The sequence below is a fragment of the Crinia signifera genome, chromosome 6, assembly GCF_055691185.1.
Source record: "Crinia signifera chromosome 6, ASM5569118v1, whole genome shotgun sequence".
Classification (NCBI taxonomy): Eukaryota; Metazoa; Chordata; class Amphibia; order Anura; family Myobatrachidae; genus Crinia; species Crinia signifera.
In genome coordinates, this window is record NC_139222.1 from 158,510,376 (window position 1) to 158,535,018 (window position 24,643).

General features: G+C 43.5%; 1 protein-coding gene and 1 long non-coding RNA gene across 3 annotated transcripts in view; one reads left to right on the forward strand and one right to left on the reverse strand.

Annotated features, from left to right (window-relative positions):
- Window positions 1-1,219: 1,219 nt before the first annotated feature.
- The window catches only part of LOC146008462 (phosphatidate phosphatase LPIN3-like), a 36,115-nt gene continuing 12,691 nt past the window's right edge, over window positions 1,220-24,643 (forward strand). For both annotated transcript variants that reach the window (XM_083147782.1, XM_083147783.1), the window contains exons 1-7: window positions 1,220-1,359; window positions 16,643-16,837; window positions 17,400-17,495; window positions 17,730-17,950; window positions 19,707-19,814; window positions 19,904-20,006; window positions 24,351-24,525. In XM_083147782.1, the coding sequence (XP_083003908.1) occupies window positions 16,646-16,837; window positions 17,400-17,495; window positions 17,730-17,950; window positions 19,707-19,814; window positions 19,904-20,006; window positions 24,351-24,525 (895 nt within the window). In that variant the 5' untranslated portion in view covers window positions 1,220-1,359; window positions 16,643-16,645. The remainder of the gene's footprint in view (window positions 1,360-16,642; window positions 16,838-17,399; window positions 17,496-17,729; window positions 17,951-19,706; window positions 19,815-19,903; window positions 20,007-24,350; window positions 24,526-24,643) is intronic.
- Window positions 16,582-24,520, reverse strand: LOC146008464 (uncharacterized). The gene is made up of 3 exons (XR_014444513.1): window positions 24,295-24,520; window positions 19,698-19,825; window positions 16,582-16,858 (listed from the first exon to the last, which is right to left on the reverse strand). It is a non-coding gene; the product is annotated as an uncharacterized LOC146008464 (long non-coding RNA).

The window sequence follows — 24,643 nt, forward strand, 5'->3', positions numbered from 1 at the left end:
TCTTCATGCATTTTTATAAATGATATTTGTTATATAAAGTTTTCTCAACTGTTTCATATATGTTACATGTTTCTTTATATTATAGCTTTTATGCCGCTAGGATGTATTTTATGTTCTATTAACGCGACATTATGTCACCTATTGTTCAAGCACACTTGTATTTCTTATATGCATAGCTGTTCTGATGTCAATTGCCGGAATCCTTGTTTTTAATTACACGGCGTGCGGTTTCCATGGCCACCGTTCAGGTGTGTGAGTGATGTCAGTTGCTGGTGTCCTCCTCCCTACGGTGGGCCGGGTTACCTGTATCACGTGTCTTATGGTGGGGATATAAGGTATGCTTGTTTGATGTGTTTTCATTGCCTGAAGACGATGTGGTGAATAAAACATCGAAACGTTGCAGAAAGCAGAGCCTACTTTGACTGATTTATTTGCTGGTGTGCCACCTACAAGAATATATATATATATATATATATATATATATATATATATATATATATATATATATATATATATATATATACTGTATATCATACTTGCCCACTTTTGAAAACTAGTTTCAGGAAGATTATAGTTGGTAGCAGAATTTTGCACAGCGCCCATTGAGGGGGGGGTGTCATGCTCCACTTAAAAGGTGTTTGTAGGAAAAGGTGTTTGTGTGTACTACTACATCTGAGAGGTATCTTTTAAAATGACTTATATCCAAATGCAGATGATCCCCAAAGCAGTTAGTATGAGCTACTATACTTGGTAAAGTGCTGGGAAATGGTGCTGATGATTCAATATAAATGAATCTGTCTCTCATTCAAAAATGTAAGACTAATGAGGGAGAGAGGGAGACTGCTGCTATTTCAGGGAGTCTCCTGCAGAATGCAGGATGGTAGGCAACTATGGAATGTATATATATATATAGATCTATATCTCTATAGATCTATATATATATATATAGATATAGATATATATATATATATATATATATATATATATATACAGTATATATATATATATATATATATATATATAATTACTAGAACTACTATTTATCTAGGCTCCTGGCAATTGTTGCCCTATACTGTATGTCCCTATTATAATTAGTTTACTGTGAACAGAAACAAACATTTCAGCATTCATTCCTGTTCAGCTGCTTTTGACACATAAGTGTGATGCAACACTGAATAATAACATCATTGCCACTCTTACCAGGAAGCCACGTTCAGAACAGTACTATAATTGTTTACAAACTACGAGTCCCACAATTCTTCAACTTTTACTGTAGGATTCTGGGAATATTTCTGCAGCATTTGGCATGCTGAAGGGTTTCTGCCTAAAGTCCAGGCTGATGAGCGACTTTGCACAAATGTGAGTAAAACAATGCTACAGTGTAATGGTAATCCTAGTTTACTTGCTGCACGTATACAGTTTGTGCTTTGAGAACAGCTTTTATTGTCTAATCTGATGAAATGTGATCTCTACAGAGATGACAGTAATACTCAGTACAGCAGGAAAGGTCTCTGCAATTAGTGCTCTGGTAAATAGAGACAGTGAATTCCAAGGGTTGGTCTTGTCATATAATGACAGACATTCAACAGGGCCTCGCTTTAGTTCAGACATTATTTGAGGTTCAGCGACAATAGTAAACAGAACTTTTGTACAAATAAAATGCTATCCTGTGTGTACAAATATTACTATTTATAATGCAATAATGTACAGTGTTTATTTAAGTATTTTTACATCTATTGGGTGATTAGGATTATAAATACAGTGCTTATCATAAAGCAGTAACCAGCACCTAACTTTCATTTTTCAAACACTGCATGTGCGATGAGAGCTAAAAGTAAAGCCGACTTGCGGCACCGCAGAAATAATTAACTATATTTGCGGGTCACTGGTCAAACAAGATATCGTTCAGTGACATCACCCGCTCCAACTCCTTATGCAGGCTGTTGGCTATATAGCCAAAATTGACCTGCGTGTTCATCTGACAGGGGGCCATTAACGATGCGGAAGAGCGCACATCATTAACGAAATTGAGCATACACACTATCCATTTAAATATATCTTCTTGGAGCAGGATGTAAGGGTACTCGGGGAGTTTTGTCTGCTACATACATACATACTAATTTTGTGATCTTTCTTAATGTATTATTATGCCATTAATACAATCATACTGCACCCTTTCTTTTGTCACATATATTGCTTGTCAGTAGTCCACGCCCCACGATATTGCATTGTGGAAGTTTATCACACCTAGACAGGAAAGTTCTGTTATAAAATACATGGATTATATGAGAAAGAAAAAATAATCTAACTGTGGAAAATGGAGAGTTGTGCAAACAGACATATAGGGGTATATTGAGGGCCGGTGGAAGGCTTCTTAGCACACTAGGCAAAACTTCAACCTACTGCACCCTCCGCCCCATACTGACACCAATAACCATTTTCCAACCCTGTAAGGCATACTTGCCTAACATTACGGAATGGCAGGGAGGCTCCCAAAAATCAGTACAAGGAAGAGGGGGCAGCAGTAGTAGGGAAGTATGCCTCAAGTGAACGTATGAAGGTGAGGTCTTAGAATTTCCACAGCCACCACCTGCATTAAGTACAAGACACCCAAAGACATATTTGATTTTTTGATAGGCAGACTTAGTGGTGCCCCCCCAGAACCTGGCGCCCTAGGCAGCTGCCTAATGGTAGAGCCGGCCCTGGGTATATTCACTGTCAGGCAGAGGCGGAATATATTCCGCCAGTTTGCTGATTACATCAGTTTGATATTCCGCCTGTTCAGGATGCTTTCCTGGTGGAAGATCGAACAGGCATTCCGCCTGACAGTACCCTGTGCACCGCCTGGCACCCTGACAGCAGTAGTAATGAGCAAGGCCCCGGCTCGAAGTGAATATTAATAAGCGGATCCTTGTTCCATCACTGCTGTGGATAGCAATCATGTACAAGCTAAAACACCTTGTACATGATTGTCCCTTTAAAAAAATCTCTGAGTTTGCCAGCTGTGTGGGATGCCACTGCCAGGCAAACTCAGAGATTTTTTTTAAAGGGACTATTACATCTGGCCTATACTATCCTGTAATCTAAATTGTACAGATGATTATTTGGTATCTGAAATTCAGGAATCTGAAATGATCCAAAATCCTAAATATTTTGAGAACCTAGGCCCTTATTCTGGTTGACTCACTCTTGTGAGAATTCGCAAGCGGGACCGATGTTTTGCGTATGCGCATTCGCAGCAGCATTTCTGCGCATGTATATACACCGGGTGCGTGTGAACTCTGTTCGCCGAGTGCACGCTCCCTGCCTTTCAAATGGGGGGGGGGGGGGGGTGGAGAGGGGCGTGGGATGCCAGGCAGTGTCATTAGCATATGTGAACACCCAGTGTTTCATAGGCATTCCCATGTGAACAAATAGGTTATTTACCACACAGCCATGAACCTTTTTGTTCACTTGTTATTGTATGTGCCCCGACAAAAGGCACCTCTTTACCACTTGCTGCATGCCTTGTTGTGCGCTGTTTAGCAAACATCCACTCTAAATAGGCATGCCCATGAAAACACTGGACGTACACATGCGGGTGGCAGACAGCTGACATTACGGATGTCAGCTGCCCGCCCAATTCCCTGGATTTCTTCACGCATGGTCTGGACCATCCTTACATATGCGTGCAACTTCAACATCATTCGATGGTCGGCGACCATTGAAACATAGGGGAGGTTCCCACTGGCATGCGAATGGTTGTTTATATAAAACATCAATTCGCATGCCGGGCGATAGGAACTCGGTGTGCGAAGGGGGGTGGGTGTACCACCATTCACAGTGTGGGTTCTAGATGACACGCAATGGTGCAAATTCGCACCCGAGCGAGTCGACCAGAATAATTGCCCTAATGCGATAGTGATGGTTCTGTGTATACACTTTTATGCACAAAATTATTACAAATATTGTCTAAAATTACTTTCAGGCTAAGGGGGATTATGTGCTCATAATCTCCGAAGAATACATAATACCGCCCATACACGGTGCAATGTAAAGTATGTGCTGTCTGTACTTTTTGAATTGCATTGCATCGCATCGCATCTACAGTAGTTTAAAACGCATGGGGTGCAGCACACCGTGTATGGGCACCTTCAGATTTGCAAAATCTGTGGAGTTTCACTGGACTTCACAGAATAAACAGGCACTTATCATGGTTTTCATTTAATCTGCATGGGGTCCAATAACAGTGCTTAAATTGGTTCTGGAGAAGTGCTGGAACCATAGGCGAATCTAGAATTATGGTAATGGGTGGTCCTAGAACTAGACACAACAGTAGGAAACTTTGCGCGGTGTAGCCGCGCGGAAAAAAGGGGGCATGGCCTCATGGGAAGGAGGCGTGGCATCACAAAAAGGGGTGTGGTATTACACTTTAGACCATACACAGTAATGCCCATTACACATTTTAGCAAACTCCGTAATACCAATTACACATAAAGCCACACACCGTAATGCCAATTACACATAAGGCCACACACCATAATGCCCATTACACATTGCGCCACACATCATGATGCCCATTACATACTATATAACAAACCGTAATGCCCATTACATATTTGCCACATAAGTGTTGCTTACCTACGTGCTCATTGCTACGGGGTTCTTGCTTGATGGCACCATAGTACCCATTACACATGATGCCGCACACCATAGTACCCATTACACATGATGCCGCACACCATAGTACCCATTACACATGATGCCGCACACCATAGTACCCATTACACATGATGCTGCACACATAATGTACCTTACACATGATGCTGCACACATAATGCCGCTTACACATGATGCTGCACACCGTAATGCCCCTTACACATTATGCGTAATGCCCCCACATACCGCCACTTGTAGCGTCCCTTAAGCAATGCCCCCAAAAGTGCCACTTGCTGTAAATCTTTATATGAGCCTTTGCTGCTGCTGCAGGGAGAGATGGAGAGCGGTGCAGCTGCTTCTATGGGGAGAGGAGCAGAGTGCAGCACAGAGCACGCTCCCACTATCCTCCTGGTGTCCCCTCTAGCCGAGTGGACATTTTAAATATTGTGTGCACTGTTGTTGTGCATGACGTCGGGGGAGCACGCCGGGCGCCGGCATCACATGATTAAAGGGGGGGCGGGCTGAAGTGAAAGCGGCAAGAAGAATTGGAGCGGAAGCTGCAGGGGTGACAGTCATTAACAGCTCGGCAGAGAGCAGGGGGCTGCCCGGCTGTATTCAGAGCACTGCAGGTCACGGCTGTTTGAAATAATACCCCTTTCACAACAGAAAATGCAGGGATTTACCCAGGAATATGGTCCCAGGGACATTCCCATTCTGACCCCTTATACACCAGCCTAGTCCCTGCATTTTCTGGTGTGAGGGGGAGAGACAACCACTCCCCTCTCCCTACCCCCCTTTAACCAACCAGCTATATCTTCGGAACCAACTGACCCATTTACATGAGTAATATCATATTGAAGAACTTTTGAGTTGGCTTTTGGTCCCGTGAAACAGGGCTGTTTGGTTCCAGAGAAATCTGCCCTCAAAGAACATAAACAGTCATGAATTTACATTTAAGAAATGAAAAAAAAAAAAACGGTTTAACCTCAATATCCCTGGAACCAATTAACCCATATGGATCCAGCCTGGTATCAGATTGAAGGCTCAGCGATTTGGGTTCGTCTGAGATCAACCTCGAGCTTCAGTGATACCGAAGGGGGAACTGGCAGCCATTGAACTAGGTGGGGGTCGGAATTAGCGGGTCCCATGTTATCCTATAGGGAAAACGTTCCAGCTTTGCCTGCCCGTATATCTCCGGTTCCCAGGGGGCTAGAGACACGGGGCTGGACTTGTTGGAAAGCCTCATCCCTCAGCTACAAAATTGGGCTAATGGGTGGTCCTGTGCACCCCCGGACCACCCCCTAGATTCGCCTACGGGTGGAACTTGTTATTCTTTCGAGTGGGATTTTTAACTATTTATTTACTTTTACACACAGAGAAGTAAAACACAGATCAGACTGATCTGTGCACATTTCTCCAACTCGCTACCCTTAACATCTTCAGTGCTATGCCTGGAAATTTTCCGGGCTCAGCTGTGCTTTCTGGTAGAGATGTGCGGACTCGGATTCCGGAGATCCGAGCCCCCACGAACGTCATCAATCCGAGCACGGTTCCGAGCAGCACTGGGAGATTCCCGCCTGACACGGGTCCGGCCGAGTGGGCAAAACGTTATCGCCCGGCGCCGGATTTCGCAAGGCTTTAAATAGCGGCTCCTGCGCCCGCCATCTTCACTCTAGTCAAGTAGCAAACTTGAGCTTGCCATTGAACGCAATATTTTATTCGCTGGGGCTGTCTCTCAGTGCTGCTGTGTAGTCTGTGTACTTGTAGTACTACTGTCTCCTCTGTGCGGTCTACCTCTTGTGTGCTGTGCTGTAATTATTTTATTCGCTGGGGCTGTCTCCCTCAGTGCTGCTGTGTACTCTGTTCTCCTCTCTGCTTAGGGTAGGATCACCCTAGCAAGGAGGACAGTCTAACTGTGTACTTGTAGAACTACTGTGTCCTCTGTGCTGGGGCCTACCTCTGGTGCTGTGCTGTAATATATATTATATATTATATTAATAATTAATTATATACATAGTGCACTGGTGCTGCCTGCACTGAATAGAGGCTGCCAGTATTATTTACTCAGGCCACTGGCAGTGCTACTGCCTTAGTGTACCTACCTAGTAATACTACCTACCTACTAGGCTGCTATATATAATTTAATTAAAAAATAATACCTTGAGTCTAGGTGGAGATTAGCTATCGCTAGCCCGAAAGATGCGACTAATTCCATGCGGGTACAACAGGTACAGTTTAATATACTGCACCGAACGTACCTGACTCCAGTGCGAACAAAGAAATATTCAAGTTCTGGATCGGATAAGTGTCCTAAGTGTGGTATAGAAGGTGTGACCTTTATTCATTTGCTATGGAGTTGTAAGAGAGTAAGCCTCTTCTGGGTAGGGATAAGCAAAATTCTTGAACATATCGGTATTCCAAAAACCACTCTGATTAAAAGTAATTTGATCTTGGGGGTGTGGGAAGAAGGGGGACTATCGAGAGATATTAAACAGCTGCTAAAAAATCTATCAGCCTTAGCTAAGGTTATTATAGCCCGTCAGTGGTTGTCCCCTACGGGTCCGATAGTGGCCGACTGGATCAACTTGCTAAACTCCACCACCGAGCATGAGAAATTTGTATATGCATCTCGGGGATCATCTTTGAGGTATCATGGTATATGGGATTATTGGAACCGTTCAATTTATTATAGAGTTCGTAATGAGGTTAAGGGGTATTAAATTACTATTACTATATTGGTATATATTACCATTCAGATTCGGTCACGGTTGGGTAGGTGGTGGTTTGATATATAATACAAACAATTGGCACTAATTTTATTGCTTTATTGATTGGAGAGTATATGTTTACATTGGATAAACAACAATAAGTTTTGATAGAGAAAAAACACATAGAAATCTATTCTTTTTCATTTCTGCACATATTTAATATCGATATATATAGAGAATTTGTTAATGGGTGGGTTTCCGGTTTCCCATATGTTATGAGGGGGTGTATATGGAGTGGTGGAGATGTTGTGAGCTAGGTAGGTTTTTCCTTTTAGTAACTGAAACAGAAAATGGGGGATAAGTTTGTAAGAATAACTGACATGATATCCTAGACCTGTATATTGTCATCAGTGGGCAGTGTATATTTGGACGCAGATGTAATCACTATCCATATTGTACTTGCTGAAGTGTTCTATGTTTGTCTTGTATTGTAAATGCATTGTTCCTTTTTTTATGGTGAAAAATGTAAATAAAGACTCAATAAAAAAAAATAATAATACCTGTCCTACAGTGCTGCGTGGAACTGTAATAAATAATTCCATGCTGCTGGTGCACTGACGTGTGCCACTGCCTGCCGAAGGCTGGAGCCACAGAAAAAACTCCTCAACCTGCCCTGCCATCAGCTTAAACAAGAGGTGGTGACGCGCTGGAACTCCACCCTCTATATGCTGCAGAGAATGGAGGAGCAGCAAAAGGCCATTGAAGCCTACACGGCCACCTACGACATAGGCAGAGGAGCAGGGCTGCACCTGACGCATGTGAAGCGGTGAGGGAGGAAAGGAAACACCCACCTAGCGAACCAGATCCACCCTAGCAATCAATTGAGTGAGAGAAGTAGCAGCCAGATAGCCCTCACATACCAGATAGGGGTCTTCTTGGCTGCTTACCTGTACATGTACGGTTAGGTAGTAAGACACCGGATTGCTGAAAAGCGATACCCAGGGATCCTAGAGAGGTGGAGGAACTCTTCCATCTGCCACCTTAAAATTGATTAGCCCCCTCCCCTCCACCCATTAGGCAATGATTTAAGAGATGACTGCTAATAAATGAATAATCACAAAATTAAACAATCAGATTACATTAATTAATAAAAGTCATAATCACACAATCAAGCCAGATAGGGGTCTTGTTAGATGTTAAACTGATCGAAACAGTTACACACTTACAGACAAACTCTGTGCTGCACGAAATGCCCACCGCTCCTTGGCTGCACATGGTAAACAGTGCACGATCAAGCTAGATAGGGGTCTTTTTGGGGCCTAGTTTTTTAAACTGCCATCCTGCAGTGCCACTCTTACATGAGCCACGTGTTTGTGCCGCACACTTGTGTGGCTTAGCATAGTTATCCTACCTCGGTGCAACCTTTTGCCCTAAAAACAATATTGTGAGGTGTGAGGGGTTCAGAATAGACTGGAAATGAGTGAAAATGAATGTTATTGAGGTTAATAATAGCATAGGAGCAAAAAAAAAAATTGCGATTTTAGCCGTTTTTATGCTTTTTTAAAAAAAATCAGAACCCAAAAATCCAAACACAAAACATTTAGGGGGTGTTTTGGCAAAACCCATTAGAACCCAAAACCTGAAGGTAATCAGCACCCAAAACCCGAAAAGTGGCCGGTGCACATCCCTACTTTCTGGGCATACCACCAGCATGTAGGTGTGCGCCAGTGGTGTCTCCAGCTGTGCACCACTGGCACACCACCTCTGGGGGCACCTCCAGCCTGCTGTCGCTCCCCCTCCTGGACCCTCCACCCCACCACTCCGCTCCGGTGGTTGTACGCCGAAGCTCCCCTGCCCCTGCCACCATTCGCTGCAGTAAGCAGGCGCCGGCAGCAGGCCCCACTCAGGAAAGTTCAGGGCAGTTCTGAAGCGCTTGGGAGTTCTGGCCTCCGAGTCCCCCCAAACATCTCAGAGCCTGCCATCTGGTCACTTGTCCTGGTAGGTTGCTCCACCAAAACCCACCACCCGAGGGGTTAAATTAGCCCTTTTTTAACTAATTTTGAGCATAATTTTTGTTTATATGCAAATACAATTGAATTGTGCTTTTCTTGGCTATGGAATTGCTAATGTTAGAAAGTGAATGTGAAGGGGGTATTCAATTATTGCCAGATTTTTCCCAGGCATAAAATCTACCATTTTCGGTTGTTTTTAGGGTGAATTGGATTCACCCTATTCAATGCCCATGCTGATTTTTCTACTGGTCGAAAAGTCCGACATGGGTAAAAACCACATGGATAGGCAAATTCACCGCAGATCAATGCGTGATTTTGCCAACGCCGATTCTCCCTCCAAAAAAGACACGTAATTGAATACCCCCTTTAGTTGCTTACATATTCGCAGCCCTCACGCAAAAACAAGGAACATAGGAGCTAACGGTTGCCCTAATGCTGCACAGACTGGACACAACAGTAGTGGCACAAGTACGATGTTGTTATACATACAACATGGCCGCCAATGCAATATATATACCAAGGGCAGTATTCAATGTGAATACTCGGCATGTGCAGCGAATCCTGTTTAGGATTCGCTGCACAGTGGCCATGTTCCGGAGCCCTCGCTGTCACAGTATTCAATGCCGCAGGGGCTTGCTGCCCTTGACGGCGATTCTTAACCCCTGCGGCGGAAGCGACTGGCAGGGAGATGGAAGTCTGCTTTGCCTGCCCCAGAATGTATGTGGGGAGGAGGATGGCTCCCCGGGACCCAGGCAGCACAAGCTGCCCCCCCAGGAGAGCTAGCAGGGCACGCAGGTAGGGAGCCGCTTGCACTGCTCCGGATTGTGCATATGTAATGATCGGTAGCAGTGAATATATGAATATCTAATGAGCAGCTCTCAGCTCTCGGCCCCCTGCTGGCTGTTATGTGTAAAAAAAAAAAACACGGTGGTAGATGAGACAGATCTCTCCAACATACACCTAGCCGCGCCGCTGGTTTACTATGGAGTGCTCCCGGCTTATCACCATCACTTGCCGGTTGTAGCACAGATACACCTATTTCAAACAGCCAGGCTGCTCTGCGAGTCACCTTTCATCTGCAAATCCCCCTCCGGTTTCCCCCCAATCAAATATCACATATTTCCATAAACTTACTGGATGGACTTTGTTTTCTCATATCTCATCAAATTCAATTACAAGTTCCCCGCTACTGGACATAACATCATCCTTAGTGGGTAAGAGCAACTGGACATTATTCATATAGCATTGTGTGGGGCATCAGTGATTGCCCAGTGGTCTATAATTATTTTATATCATATTGATTTTATTGTTATATTTTATTAAATAATTGTGATCGTTTATATGAGCTTTTCATCTATCATTTTTACACAAACTTGCAGGATCTGTCCAGGCCAGAGGGACAACTAAACCATAAATGTACATTTTATTATGGACAATGCAGGCCTTGATCATTGACGTAGCTGCAGGCTTTTCATCAAAAACAATCCACGCAGCTTTAATTTCCTGATATTAGTTTGGAATTCAGTATGATATGTTATATGCATCTTCTCTTCTGCTTGGGCTTGGAAGCCAGGTGCATAGGGACACGTCTGGCAGCTTAAACATCTATGATCATTTTATTAAAAGAAACTAGCCTGTTTTTGGGAACTAATTGCATGTTCTGTGGTTTAACGCCCATTAATACGGTAATTTGAATCAGTTAATTGAAAGCTGTCAATATCGCTTCTATGGCTGACTCTCCCTCCTAGAAGGACCATATATGTCACACTCTCTTTATTCTAAACAAAATTTGCCAATGTCACACCCTGTATTAGAATCCATGACCTGTTAAACTAGAAGCAGATACCTTACATAAATACTCACATGCATACCTATATTTATATAAGGTGGTGTGTGTGCGTGGAGAGGGGGGTAGTATATAAATTATTTTACTAGCGCTATAGGTTTGACACTGAAAGTAACTTTTTTTTAACACTCTTACATAGAACCTACGATATTTATCTGTTTAGTCGAGATTGACCTTCGTACACCCAATGTATCAATGTTCGCCATGTCTTTCTGTCTCTTGTTGTTTCTTTCAAGTCCTTCACTTGCATGTTAGTGTCCGCTTTGACAATGTCCAACTATCGTGTACATTGAAATCTCCTTTTTCTTGACCCGCTTACGAAACCGAGCATTATTGTTGTTTCTAAGGCGTTGGCTCGGCATTACATGGCCGAAGTATGAAAGCCATCACTTGGTGATCTTCACTTCTAGTGATGAGTTTGGTTTAACACGCTCCAGAATGTCCTTGTTAGTGGTCCTTGCTGTCCATGGTACAACATAATTCAGAGGCGTTTATTTTCCTGTGATCTGCTTTTTTGTGTATCCAGTGTTCGGCAGGGCTGAGTGCGGGGACCCAATTGCAGTGGATCGACGGTCCTGCTGGCCTCCTGCAAGCTAAGATTTTCACAATAACAACCACGTTTGTGGGGTTGAATTAAGTTCGGCTCCAGACCAGCGTTGTCTGGTCTTGAGTTGGACAAAGTGACTTGCAGGAAATCGAACACACTGCAAGAATGGGTGAGATGACGTATACACTCAGCCTCCCAGAGCGTGAAGGTATGAGCCCACAGGTGCAACAATGCACAGATGGTAACTAGTTGAATGTCCCTAAAGTACACAATGGGTGCAACAATGCACAGATGGAAAGAGAATCATAATAAACCTGTATACCTGCACTAGGAGAGGGGAACCCCTGGGCAGGCAAGGCCTGACCCTCCTGTGCAGGTAACTGCAACAATGCAGAGATGGTAACAAAGGATAATGCAAAGATAAGGATGCAGGGGACCCCTGACATATCTGAAATGATGGCTGACAGCAGGCTCTGGCAAGGACACTGCAGGCTGGACAAAGCAGGTACTTAGGACTGAGGCAACCAGGGACCAGGAACACGAGTTACAGACACTGTGGACACTGGATACAAGGTGTTGGGACCGGGAACACTCTGGAGCACTGATCCAGTGAACAAATACAAAACCCACACAGAACATGGTGACTGCAGAGTTACACCGACCCGCTGGAGGTGGATCTTAACAGTACCCCTCTCTTGAAGAGGGGTCAAGGGACCCCAATACCAGGTCTTCACCAACAAGGGGTGCATCTGGAAACCTGGCATACTCGTACAACAACAAAAAATAAAACAAACAAGCTGCGGCTGCAGCTTGTAACATCCAGGTTTCACATACGTAGGTGGCAATGAGAAAGATGATTGCATTGACCAGTTGTGTTTTTGTTGCAATGCTGATGTCGTTGCTCTTCCATATCTTTGTCATTCCTTGCATAGCAGCGTGACCCAATTCGCTCGTACGGTCGATCTTGGATAGAACCTATACTATAGACTATCTATAGTGATACTTATTTATTATCCAGTATTCATGCATATGCAGGACCAGTGCTAGGTTAAACTTCCCTAGACTCCTGGACTTCTTCCAATGCTCTGCAGCGCAGGAGACTTGGATTGTGGAATCTAATGGCTTAAGGCCTATGCATACTAGGCGATTTTGAGCTTAAAGTAGCTCAGTTTTTCCATTTTCAGCTACTTTGAGCTCATAATCGACTAGTGTGTATGGCTGGGCGATGATCGTTGAGCACTGATGCGTGCTCCCACATCATCGCTTGCTGTGGACCACCTGTGTTATAGGCCGAGTGAACCACTTTCCACAGTCTCCTACTGTGGAAATGAGTTAACCCCACTGTGAAAATCGCTCAGTGTGGATGCACTGAGAGATTTATCGGCCAGCAATTTTCACATCATCTACCTAAATGCATAACGTTTCCATACACTGCACTTTATATAAAAAAGACTATAGCTTGTTAAATGCCAATTATACCCTATCCATGGGCTGGCCATACTTGCTCTAAAAAGAATAAATTGAAAACCTGTCTCCAACCAAGGGAGTAACTCCCAGAGGCAATGGAGTTGCCTGCCTCTGGGCTCCAAGCCCTGAAGAGGCACCTGCATGTACAGTAGCAACTGCGTGGTTGAAAGCGGAATCCAAGTGTGACCAACTGAGCTATGCTGCGCACACCCAGTTGCTGCAGATTTAATCTACTCTGTTCCAGGAGCCCTGCTGACACCTACAATAAGGGGCTGGATGGCACTGCCTACTACTGCTCTGCCTGCATTTCAACAGGCAAGTTGCCTCATGGTTTTTGGAGTGAATTTACACCCCTCTGCAACAATCCTGATCACTTTACACATCAGGTCACCATACAGCCCTCTCAAATACCCTGGCAATGTTGTTTTCACAACTGTTAGAATGGTGCAAATGAGTGCAAATGTGATTCATAGAGTGACACAAATTCTGTGAAAATGTACTAAAGGCGAAACAGTGGGGATTTATACAAAGACACCAACCTGCAGCAATAGTTGGAAGTTGAAACTGGGGCACTGGACCCAGTGCAAATGCAAATTAAGTTGTAGTGGCTGTCTGGGACATGCCCCCTTACAAACCTGTGACTTGTGCACATTTCAAAAGCCACCTCCAGAAATATACACTGAGGGCCAAATGTAATAGGAAGTAAAAGCGGGGCGCTTAGGGCACTGTGGAACAATGAATGAATCAGTTTGTAATTACATTTTTTTTTATTATACATTAAACAAAGAATATGCAAATTAATGAAAAGACACACTGACATACACCATAAAACATAAAGACAATGGGGGTTATTCTAGTTCATTCTTTCTGACAAAATCCTTCTTAGATGGACAAAACCATGTGCACTGCGGGTGGGGCAGATGTAACTTGTGCAGAGAGAATTAGATTTGGGTGGGGTTTTTCTTCAAAGTGAGATCTATATTGCAGTGTAAAATAAAGCAGTCAGTATTTTCCCTGCACAGAAACAAAATAACTCACCCAAATCTAATTCTATCTGCACATGTTACATCTGCCCCCCTGCAGTGCACATGGTTTTGTCCATCTAAGAAGGATTTTGTCAGAAAGAATGAACTAGAATAAACCCCAATGTTCACTTTCCAGGGAGTGATAATAGACCCTCTGTATATGGGAGACTGTTATAAGCAGTACCTGCAGGTAATAGGTCACATATAATCAGCCTATGGTAATTGTTGGAGTGCTCCAATAGTCATCCTCCCTGGGGGATAAGTAAGTCACACTTTCCCAATAATGCAGAAGATTTAATATTGCACAAGCCCATAATAGATTCATAATCGTTCTTACCTCCTTTAGGAGACGTGGGGTCCTGTGCAATCTGTTCCTGTGTATCACAGGTACCTGCACTCCATATAACACACACTGTCCGGCTGGGCAGGAATAGCAGGATCATGTACTCTGTAACTGAGTGTGCCGCTGGGTATTCGCCGTTTTACGTTGCCTCCGGCAGCGTGACAGCTCTACCATAAGCCAGGGAGCTTGTCCCAGGTGTCCGGCTGCTGTGAGGGGACACTGGTTAGGGGTGCGGCTTCTTTCTCCTGCCACGTCTACAACTGTGTGGCCATAGGGGGTTATTGTTATTCATTCGGCCCTCTGTGCATTCGCACGGAGGACCGATGTTGTGTGTCTGCGCATGTGCTTTTCTGCGCATGTGCAAACAAAGGGTGCATGCACCCACTGTAAACATTCTGCTCGCCAGGTACACGCACCCTACAAGGAGATTGGGGGGAGGAGAAGGGCGGGGGGCGCTGGGCAGCCCCATTACCATATGGGAACACCCAGGGTTCCGTGAATGTTCCCATGAGAATGCTGGGTGTTCTCATGGTAATGAGGTAGTGACGTGGTGATCACTGGAGGTCAGCTGCCCGCCGATATCCGTCCCAGCGTATTCACATATGGAAGTGACTTGAAAGTCACTTTTATATGCGTGTACCTTCCACATCTTTCGATGGTCGGCGACCATCAAAAGATGTGGGAGGTTACTTACGGGATACGAATGTATGTTTATGGTAAACATCCATTTGCAGCCTGTGCGGGCGAACCTGAGCTGCGAGGGGTGGGGGGCGTCCAGATATTTGGTGGGTGGGGTTTGGTGGACTCAAATTCGCAGCCTTGTGAATCAACCAGAATAACCCCCATAGTTAAGTCCGTGCACACAGAGACGGTGGGTTGATGGAGATTCCAGCTGATTGTCCTGCAATAGATGGTCCCAATAATCCCCCAGGGAGGATGACTATTGGAAAACTCCAACAATTACCATAGGCTGCTTATATTTGACCTATTACCTGCAGGTACTGCTTATAACAGTCTCCCATACACAGAGGGTCTATTATCACTCCCTGGACATAGTCTTTATGTTTTATGGTGTATGTCAGTGTGTCTTTTTGTTGATTTGCATATTCTTTGTTTAATGTATACAAATATTTTTTTAATTACAAACTGATTCATTCATTGTTCCACAGTGCCCTAAGTGCCTCGCTTTTACTTTCTATTGTCTAATCTGTTGGAGGTGGGCATCCCTCCTGGCGATGGCAGCTGGAGCACTGGTCATATCAGAAAGTGAGAGATTTTGGACGGGATGTTCTAACATCCGCAGCCCTATTTTGCCCCCCTTTGCCAGCCACCTAACATATGCTGTTATTAATGCAAGGGACAGCTCTTGCGATAAGAGCTGTCCCTTGCGATTCGGCGCCGGTGCTGGACTTCCTGGTCTGAGACCCTGGAGTCCATCTGCGCATGTGCAGAGCACGGCACCGGCCGCAGGGCATGCTGGGAGGGATCCGTGACGGATCCCTAACACATCGCTGAGGTAAGAAGCCCATAGGCTTCTGCAGGGAATCGCCAGCTTTTGCTGGCGATTCCCTCTGCAGCGCTGCCACTGCGGAGGGGTGACAGAGCATACAGATATACAGTAAAAACCCAGATAATGGTGTTTTTACCGTATTTCTGCTTTAGAGAATCTCCCCCTTTGGGAGAGTTTTCCCATTTTTTAAAGCGGCAATTATTTACACTGAAAAAAACAAACAAAAAAAAAACAGGTTTATTTTGCCATGTAAATGATTGCCGCTTTAAAACAATGGGAAAACTCTCCCAAAATGTCTCACTTTCTGACTCTCACACCGTATTACATTTGGCCCTGAATGTGAATCACTTTGCAAATAAGTCAAGACATACACATATGATTAGATTTAATTCATACTTGTAAATGTAACTAAACATGCTGATATTATTACTACATCGTGTCAGTTACGTGTTAAAGTATTTTTAACATATTTATATGGGTACATATTGCCGTGTTTGGAGGATGTCAGTAACCAACCAGATATCATTCTTCTTTCTCCCTCTACAGAAGATGAATTATGTTGGGCAGCTAGCTGGTTCTGTACTTGGCCGAGTGCGTGAGCTATATAAGGGTGTCAATCCTGCAACTTTATCTGGCTCCATTGATGTAATAGTGATCAGACAGCCTGATGGTTCATTTCGATCTTCTCCCTTCCATGTGCGATTTGGAAAACTGGGCATACTACACTCCGCTGAGATGACGGTGAGACTATTGATCATAATCCTGTAGGACCAGAATATTTTTGTTATTCTGTGTAGTGCCACTCCTGGGTCATTCCTTGCCAAGGCATCACAGCTTCCAACCCACCCATCTCATATTTTCATGAAATTTGATAGGATGATAGATGACATAAAGTTACTTTCATGTGGACAATTTTAGCCCTAAATGATACACAGTGTTCACGCAACCAGGTTGCAAAACATGACAACAAAATGTAAATGTTATGCTTGCAAGGTCAAATAACAAAACATAACTTTGCTTCTAATTGTAGTAGAACTTGTTGGTCTTATATTGAAGCTAAGGGACCAGAGTTTTCAGAAACACATTTTTAGAGTTAAATATTGACTTCTACATTTCAAGGTCACATGATGTGACCTTTGAACTTGAATATCTAAAAAAAAAAGTGTGCTTTTAATGTTTAGATTTAGGCATTTCCCCAAAATTTTACGGGGGCCCGGCATACCTCTCGGTGGGCCTGTCTAGGAACTCCAGGTATTGTACATGCATTTTAATCCTACAGTATGTATTTGAACCTTTCCTTTAGGTTGATATAGAAGTGAATGGAGAACCTGTGGATCTGCAGATGAGACTTGGAGAAAATGGAGAAGCTTTCTTCATTCAAGATGTGGAAGAGAATGAAGTAAGTGGACGATGGGTGGTGGGAGCCTTGAGAAAACATTGAGAAATGTTTTAATTTTAAAACATTAGAGATATGTTTGTCTAGATTGACCACTTTTCATTGTCTTATGAGTCAAACTATTGATTTTATTCCTCATAACTGCAAGCTGGACAGGTTTGTCACATGATTTACTTATCTATGGGTTTTGACCTAGGTAGGGCAATTGATCAATGTTCCTTTTTCTTTACTTTTAAGGTGTCTCATTCCTCCATCTCTTCCCCTCACCTTCCTCAAAACACTTTACTACATCATGCCAGTGATGCTTTATCTGAAGCTGTCCCAGCTTCCCATTCCCCGCGCTCACCCTTAGACACTCCTACCAGGCGGCAACGCTGGGGCAAACGAGTAACAAAGAATAGAGGGGATGAGACACCTGGAGTACCCGATGACGAGGCAAACACTACATTTCCTACATGGTAAGTGATAGCAGCTTTGTTAATTGTGATGTACAGTAGGGCCTGATTCTGATTTGGAAGTAAAGACTTCTTCAATCTGGATTGGCAGTAAGTAGAGACCTTGCATTTGCTGACTGCACAATGTGTATAGCACAGCCACAGGTAAGATACTTTTGCATTTCCAATTATATAACAAGTCAGATGTGGGGTGAAGTTTTGGGGCATGGCTCTGGTTGGGTCGCTTTAGGCATAAACATTTATATCACTCTGTGGGGCAGATGTATTAAGCCTGGTGAAGAGATAAACTGGAGATAACGCACCAGCCAATCAACTCCCAACTGTCATATTTCAAACACAGCTGATTGGTGAAGAGATAAAGTGGAGATAAAGTGGAAGATAATAATACACCAGCCTATCAGCTGTGTTTGAAAAATGACAGTTGGAAGTTGATTGGCTGGTGCATTGTCACCTTCCTCTTTATCTCCACTTTATCTACTTTTTATCTCTTCACCAGGCTTAATACATCTGCCCCTGCGTTTGTTTGTTTTTTATTTATGTAACACTTTCACACATCTACTTTTCACTCTTTGAACATTTCTAATGGTGTGTGCACACGGTCAGATGTGCCTTCAGATACTATCCACGATCCGATCAGATCGGATCGTGGATAGTATCTGAAGGCACATCCAATTTGCATACAAGTCTGACTATATAGTGCAGATCTGCACTATATAGTCATGGCAGACAAGACTTTCTGCCTTGCGGTACGTGAACGTTCATCGGAATCGGATCGGGATCGCAAGGGTTAAAACCCTTGCGATCTGCATCCGATTCCGATCCGATGTTGACTATATCGTCAACATTGGAAGGCAAAAAGTACCGTGTGTACACACCATAACACTGAGCAGCTACTTTCACTTACTTAACACTGATACTTTACTGCTATCCTTTTTTTTAACACTAAGGGGAAATTTACTAAAGTGTGAGTTTTTATAATTTATATAACACCTTCGCTAGGGGGATAGATAGAGGTGGGGGAAGGGTGAGACAGAGTGCAAAAGAACATATAGATTATATTAGTGCATACAGACACTGTATTGGAGATAATAGTGAATTTCGTAGTCATAAGTGATCTGCTGAATCGACCAGGAGTTTCCCGTGGAGAAACCATTCTGTATTTTCAAAAAAGAAAAAAATCTTTTCCTGTGAGCTTGGTTCTAGTGACTCTATAAACAGCGCCCATTTCATGTAGAAATACGGGACACCTTTCACAATATCGGGAAGTACTGACCTTCTATCAAAATACATGAGTAGTTTTTGCTTCATTTCTATTAGGGATGGGGAATAACAGGACACCCAGTGTAGTGCAGGTGGATGTTGTGCAGCAAATGTATTACTGAAGTATTATTGAGGTACGCCACCAGCGTTTCAGTGGAATTTATTAACGGCATCCAAATGTCTTAAATACCATAAGGGGGGTGGATTATTAAGTTGACAGTAACTTGGTGGACAGTGAAAAAGGTCACCATAGGGAAAGGTTGACATGGACAAAAAGTTTACAAATGCAAAATATGGACACGGAAATGGTTGACACATGACTATTTACATTGATCTTTGAATACTATATGTATGTACAATAAATGAACATTCAGGAAAGTTTTGTCTTACAATGACATGACAGTTGCATATATAGCTGTAATTTCAGGCTTCTTGCTGTATTTGTGTATTGGACCAGCCTAAGTGCCTGTCTCTGCTCTCTGTCTCTCACCCAATGTAGTGACTCCGTATATTTCTCCTTCAGCGAGGTTGCTGATGAATGCACCCCCTCGCAGTGTAAGGATATCCTCAACTGCTCTGAGGAGGAGTCCTTGCAGCCATCCACAAGGTAACACCTGGCTGTATGAAAGTGTAATGTTAGCATGAAAAGTAGAAAATTATTGCAACAAATAGTCTAATTTTACCCATTTCACCTAGTCGATCACCCTCCCCTAAAAGTGACTCGGAACTGGAATTGAGAGTTCCCAGCTCACCCTGCTCTGAGAGCTGTGTGGAGTGGGACTGGGGAAAACTCCCACAGGTGAGGGAATAATCTTATTTATTTATTGCCAGGTATTTATATAGCGCACAGATAGGAGTTTATTCTGGTTGACTCGCAAGGCTGCGGATTTCGCCCTCTTTGCACACTGCGATCCCCCACATAGGGATGTTTTGCATAAACATCCATTCGCAGCCTTGCGTGTGGGGACAAAAGCATTCTATGGTCGGCAACCTTCGAATGATTTTGCAAGTGCTTGCAGATCTGAGACACCTTTGTGGAGCCTCAGATCTGCGGGCGCCCTGTGCGGGACACTGGCAGCTGACATCACAAAACAAATCGCTCCCCTGCAAATACACGCAAGGGGAGCGTGTTAATCAGAATAGGAACCATAGTACACAGCACTTAAAAGAAAATATTTGAACATTCACATCAGTCCCTGCCCCAGTGTAGCTTACAATCTATATTCCTGAGAAATGGGGAAAGGGGGACAGGGGAAGGCCTAGGGCACTAGACTAATTTGACAATAAATGAGAAGGCATTCTCCAATCAACAAAATTAGCTGTAGATATATTATATTATAAAGTTGTGGAGGTGCTCCCAGGGAGTAGGGTAAGTATATGCAAAAGAAGAGATATCCAAGGGAGGATATCAAAGAAGTCTCCCGGGTGGGGCACAGCCTTCTATAAACGGAAATATTACTGTTAAGATTAAACTTTATTGATACTAAAATTGATCCTTAAAAATTAGATCAAAAAGACATTGGACAGAGACAAACAAACAACATTTATAAATGAATAGATTTGAGAAAGTAGTGAAATATGACTTTCTAAAGTGTCTGTAGACCTATAGAGGGACAATAATTTGTATATATTACCTCTAAATATTAATGACTGGTCTCTGAATTGTATTCAGAATATTACAGACATAAAAAGCCTCCACTGGCCGTCAGACAATTCCTTACAAATAGTGAAGTAGCAAGTCACATAACAATGTATCATAAAGTGCCCCCTATTAGTAGCAACACAGTATCTATCATCTGCTCAGTATTTAAGGCCAAATTGAGCATAAGAATATTCGCTATCGCTGCTTAGATGTTAACTGAAGCTGTGGGTGTTTAGACAGAATGAGGGAGTAACAGCTAAAGATAAGTCTTTGAATGAGATACTTGAGTTAGTAGTGCTGAGAGGGTGGCTGCTGCCTGTGCATGTGACCAAATTGTCAGTGAATGCGCAGTTGAGCGGACCCCAAAAGCGTCACAAGTATGTGAGTAAAGAAAGGAAGGTTTCTGCTGTTGCCAGGGGTGACCTCCTTGGCTCTGTTATACATATGACAGCGCAGAGTCAAGTATAGGGTCCCCTGGGAATGAGAGAACCTAGAATAAGTATGGATATATAAATACCACTTCACTGTAATCCCTGGTGTATGCTGCTGTCCGCTGTGTACAGTATCAACTGTAGTGAGCAGCGGTTGAGCGATAACACCCTGGTAGTGAGGTGTGGAAGAAAGTATTAGATGCGCTTAGGCACGTGGTCATAAGAATTCCTCGGTTAAGGCCCTGTTGTCAAATGAAATGGCATTGCAGGGAAAAAAACACTTGGTTCAGATATCCACTGTTGGAATGCTGTGCAAAGGCGGTAATATCAGGAGAATAAAGAGGAAATGGTAAGCAGCAGAATATTAACCCACAAATCCTTGTATATATTCAATTATTGTACAACGTGGCACATAGTACATGTTATAGCTGGCATCAATTTGAGTGCATACATGAGAAGTAATGAAATAAAGGCAAAGTTGCAGCAGCTAGTTGAGCAATAGTTCTAAAGTCTATCACAGCAGACTTTTCCTTGCTCAAGCATGTAATGAATATGACAGTGATAAATAGTCTCAATTTGAGATTTATACAAAAACACGGAGATGATCCTGTAAGAAATAAGTTTTAACCAGTATGCTGAATATTTCACATGAGCTATATGCCAGTAGTGTTACCAAATAATTATCAGTTTTAAAGTTTCTATTTAAACAATTTAAAGGAGCAGCGTGATAGATCTCAATTGCATATTGGGCAATATGACTATAATAGGCATAGAATAGACTAGCTTGGTAGCGATCAGATGGTCAGGAAGTGCCACATTGGGCTTATTAACTCACGGACAGGGACCTCAGGCAGTATATCGCGCAGGGCTGTCAGGTCAGCGAGTTGGTACCAGCAGGTCAGGTCGCCGGATGATTGTAAAGCCAAAGGGTCTCAGTGGCTGAGGTTTTGAGCTCCGTCGTCGCCGGGTGTCAGAATAGAATCTCCCAATGCTGGAGTGGATGTCAGCGGGAGCTGGCTGAGTAAGCGCCAAGGTAATCTGTTAGAGCGCTAGGAGCGGGAGTCCGCAATCAATAATCCTGAAATGGATACAGTCAGGGTCAGCAGTAGATGCCGGCTGTGTGAGCACCGAGGTGATCAGTTAGAGCGCTAGCAGCGGGAGTCCGCAATCAAAGTTCCTGAGATGGGTGAAGTCAGGGTCAGCAATCGGTGCCGGCTGTGTGAGCGCTGGAAGCGGTCAGCTTGTGCGCCCGGAGTCTGCGGAGTCTGCGATCAATGCGGTCTGGATATTAGCAGGAATATAGTGTGCCGTGTCGCTGGGAGCCTAACCGACGGGCAAGTGAGGTGTGTAGCATACCTCCCAACATGACCCTCTCCAGGAGGGACACATTGCTCTGTTTCTGGACTTCCCTCATAATGTATGATTGCCATCACCTGTTTTAAACAGGTTAATTGATAAGAAAGGTGCTTCAACACAGGTGATGGCAATCATACATTAAGAGGGAAGTCCATAAACAGAGCATTGTGTCCCTCCTGGAGAGGGTAATGTTGGGAGGTATGGTGTAGGTCCCGCTTGTGCACAGCGGGGACCTATAGTCCGAGACGTATGTTTCATAGTGAGCTTTCTCAATCGGTGAAACGGAATTCTTATGACCACGTGCCTAAGCGCATCTAATACTTTCTTCCACACCTCACTACCAGGGTGTTATCGCTCAACCGCTGTTCACAACAGTTGATACTGTACACAGCGGACAGCAGCATACACCAGGGATTTAAGGGGCAGATTTATTAAGCTTGGAGAAAAGATAAACTGGAGAAAAAGCGGAGAAAAGGTAAAAGGAGATAAAGCACCAGCCAATCAGCTGTGTTTGAAAAAGACAGTTGGGAGCTGATTGGCTGGTGCTTTATCTCCTTTTACCTTTTCTCTGCTTTATCTCCAGTTTATCTCTTCTCCAAGCTTAATAAATCTGCCCTACAGTGAAGTGGTATTTATATATCCATACTTATTCTAGGTTCTCTCATTCCCAGGGGACCCTATACTTGATTCTGCGCTGTCATATGTATAACAGATCCAAGGAGGTCACCCCTGGCAACAGCAGAAACCTTCCTTTCTTTACTCACATACTTGTGACGCTTTTGGGATCCGCTCAACTGCGCATTCACTGACAATTTGGTCATATGCATAGGCAGCAGCCACTCCCTCAGCACTACTAACTCAAGTATCTCGTTCAAAGACTTATCTTTAGCTGTTACTCCCTCATTCTGTCTAAACACCCACAGCTTCAGTTAACATCTAAGCAGCGATAGCGAATATTCTTATGCTCAATTTGGCCTTAAATACTGAGCAGATGATAGATACTGTGTTGCTACTTATAGGGGGCACTTTATGACACATTGTTATGTGACTTGCTACTTCACTATTTGTAAGGAATTGTCTGACGGCCAGTGGAGGCTTTTTATGTCTGTAATATTCTGAATACAATTCAGAGACCAGTCATTCATATTTTGAGGTAATATATACAAATTATTGTCCCTCTATAGGTCTACAGACACTTTAGAAAGTCATATTTCACTACTTTCTCAAATCTATTCATGTATAAATGTTGCTTGTTTGTCTCTGTCCAATGTCTTTTTGATCCAATTTTTAAGGATCAATTTTAGTATCAATAAAGTTTAATCTTAACAGTAATATTTCCGTTTATAGAAGGCTGTGCCCCTCCCGGGAGACTTCTTTGATATCCTCCCTTGGATATCTCTTCTTTTGCAATCTATATTCCTACCACATGTACACGCACACACAGCCATTCTAGGGTTAATTTTGTTGGGAGCCAATTAACTTACCAGTATATTCTTTGTGGGAGGAAACCCGAGTACATATATTAAACCCACACAAGCAGGGGGAGAATATACAAACTCCGCACAGTTAGGCCCATTACCTCAGTGCTGTAAGGCAGTAATGCTAACCATTACACAGTCTGTGCTGTAAATCTCCCAGGATGTCAGATTCGCACTCACCATGACAGAATCTAGCACATCGCAGTGAGTGCCAATGACTTCTGTTTTCCTTTCAGGTTTCTCGGCTAGATTTGGGTCCCCAAATATCACAGTCTGCTCCATCCAGTCCAACCAGGGAGCTTCTGTCACATTCCACCGACTCACCAGACCCCGAGCAGCCTAATACAATAGAAGAGTGCAATACCTCTAATAGTATCTCAAAATCTGAGGACACCACTGAGGTCCATAAAGGTGAGCACTGGAGTACAAGGCAGGAAAACTACAGTCCAGTCTTTTTTGCACATATATTAACCATGCTTTTTCTATTATTTTTTTTTTATTATTATTTTCCTTATCTGGTTACTTCTGT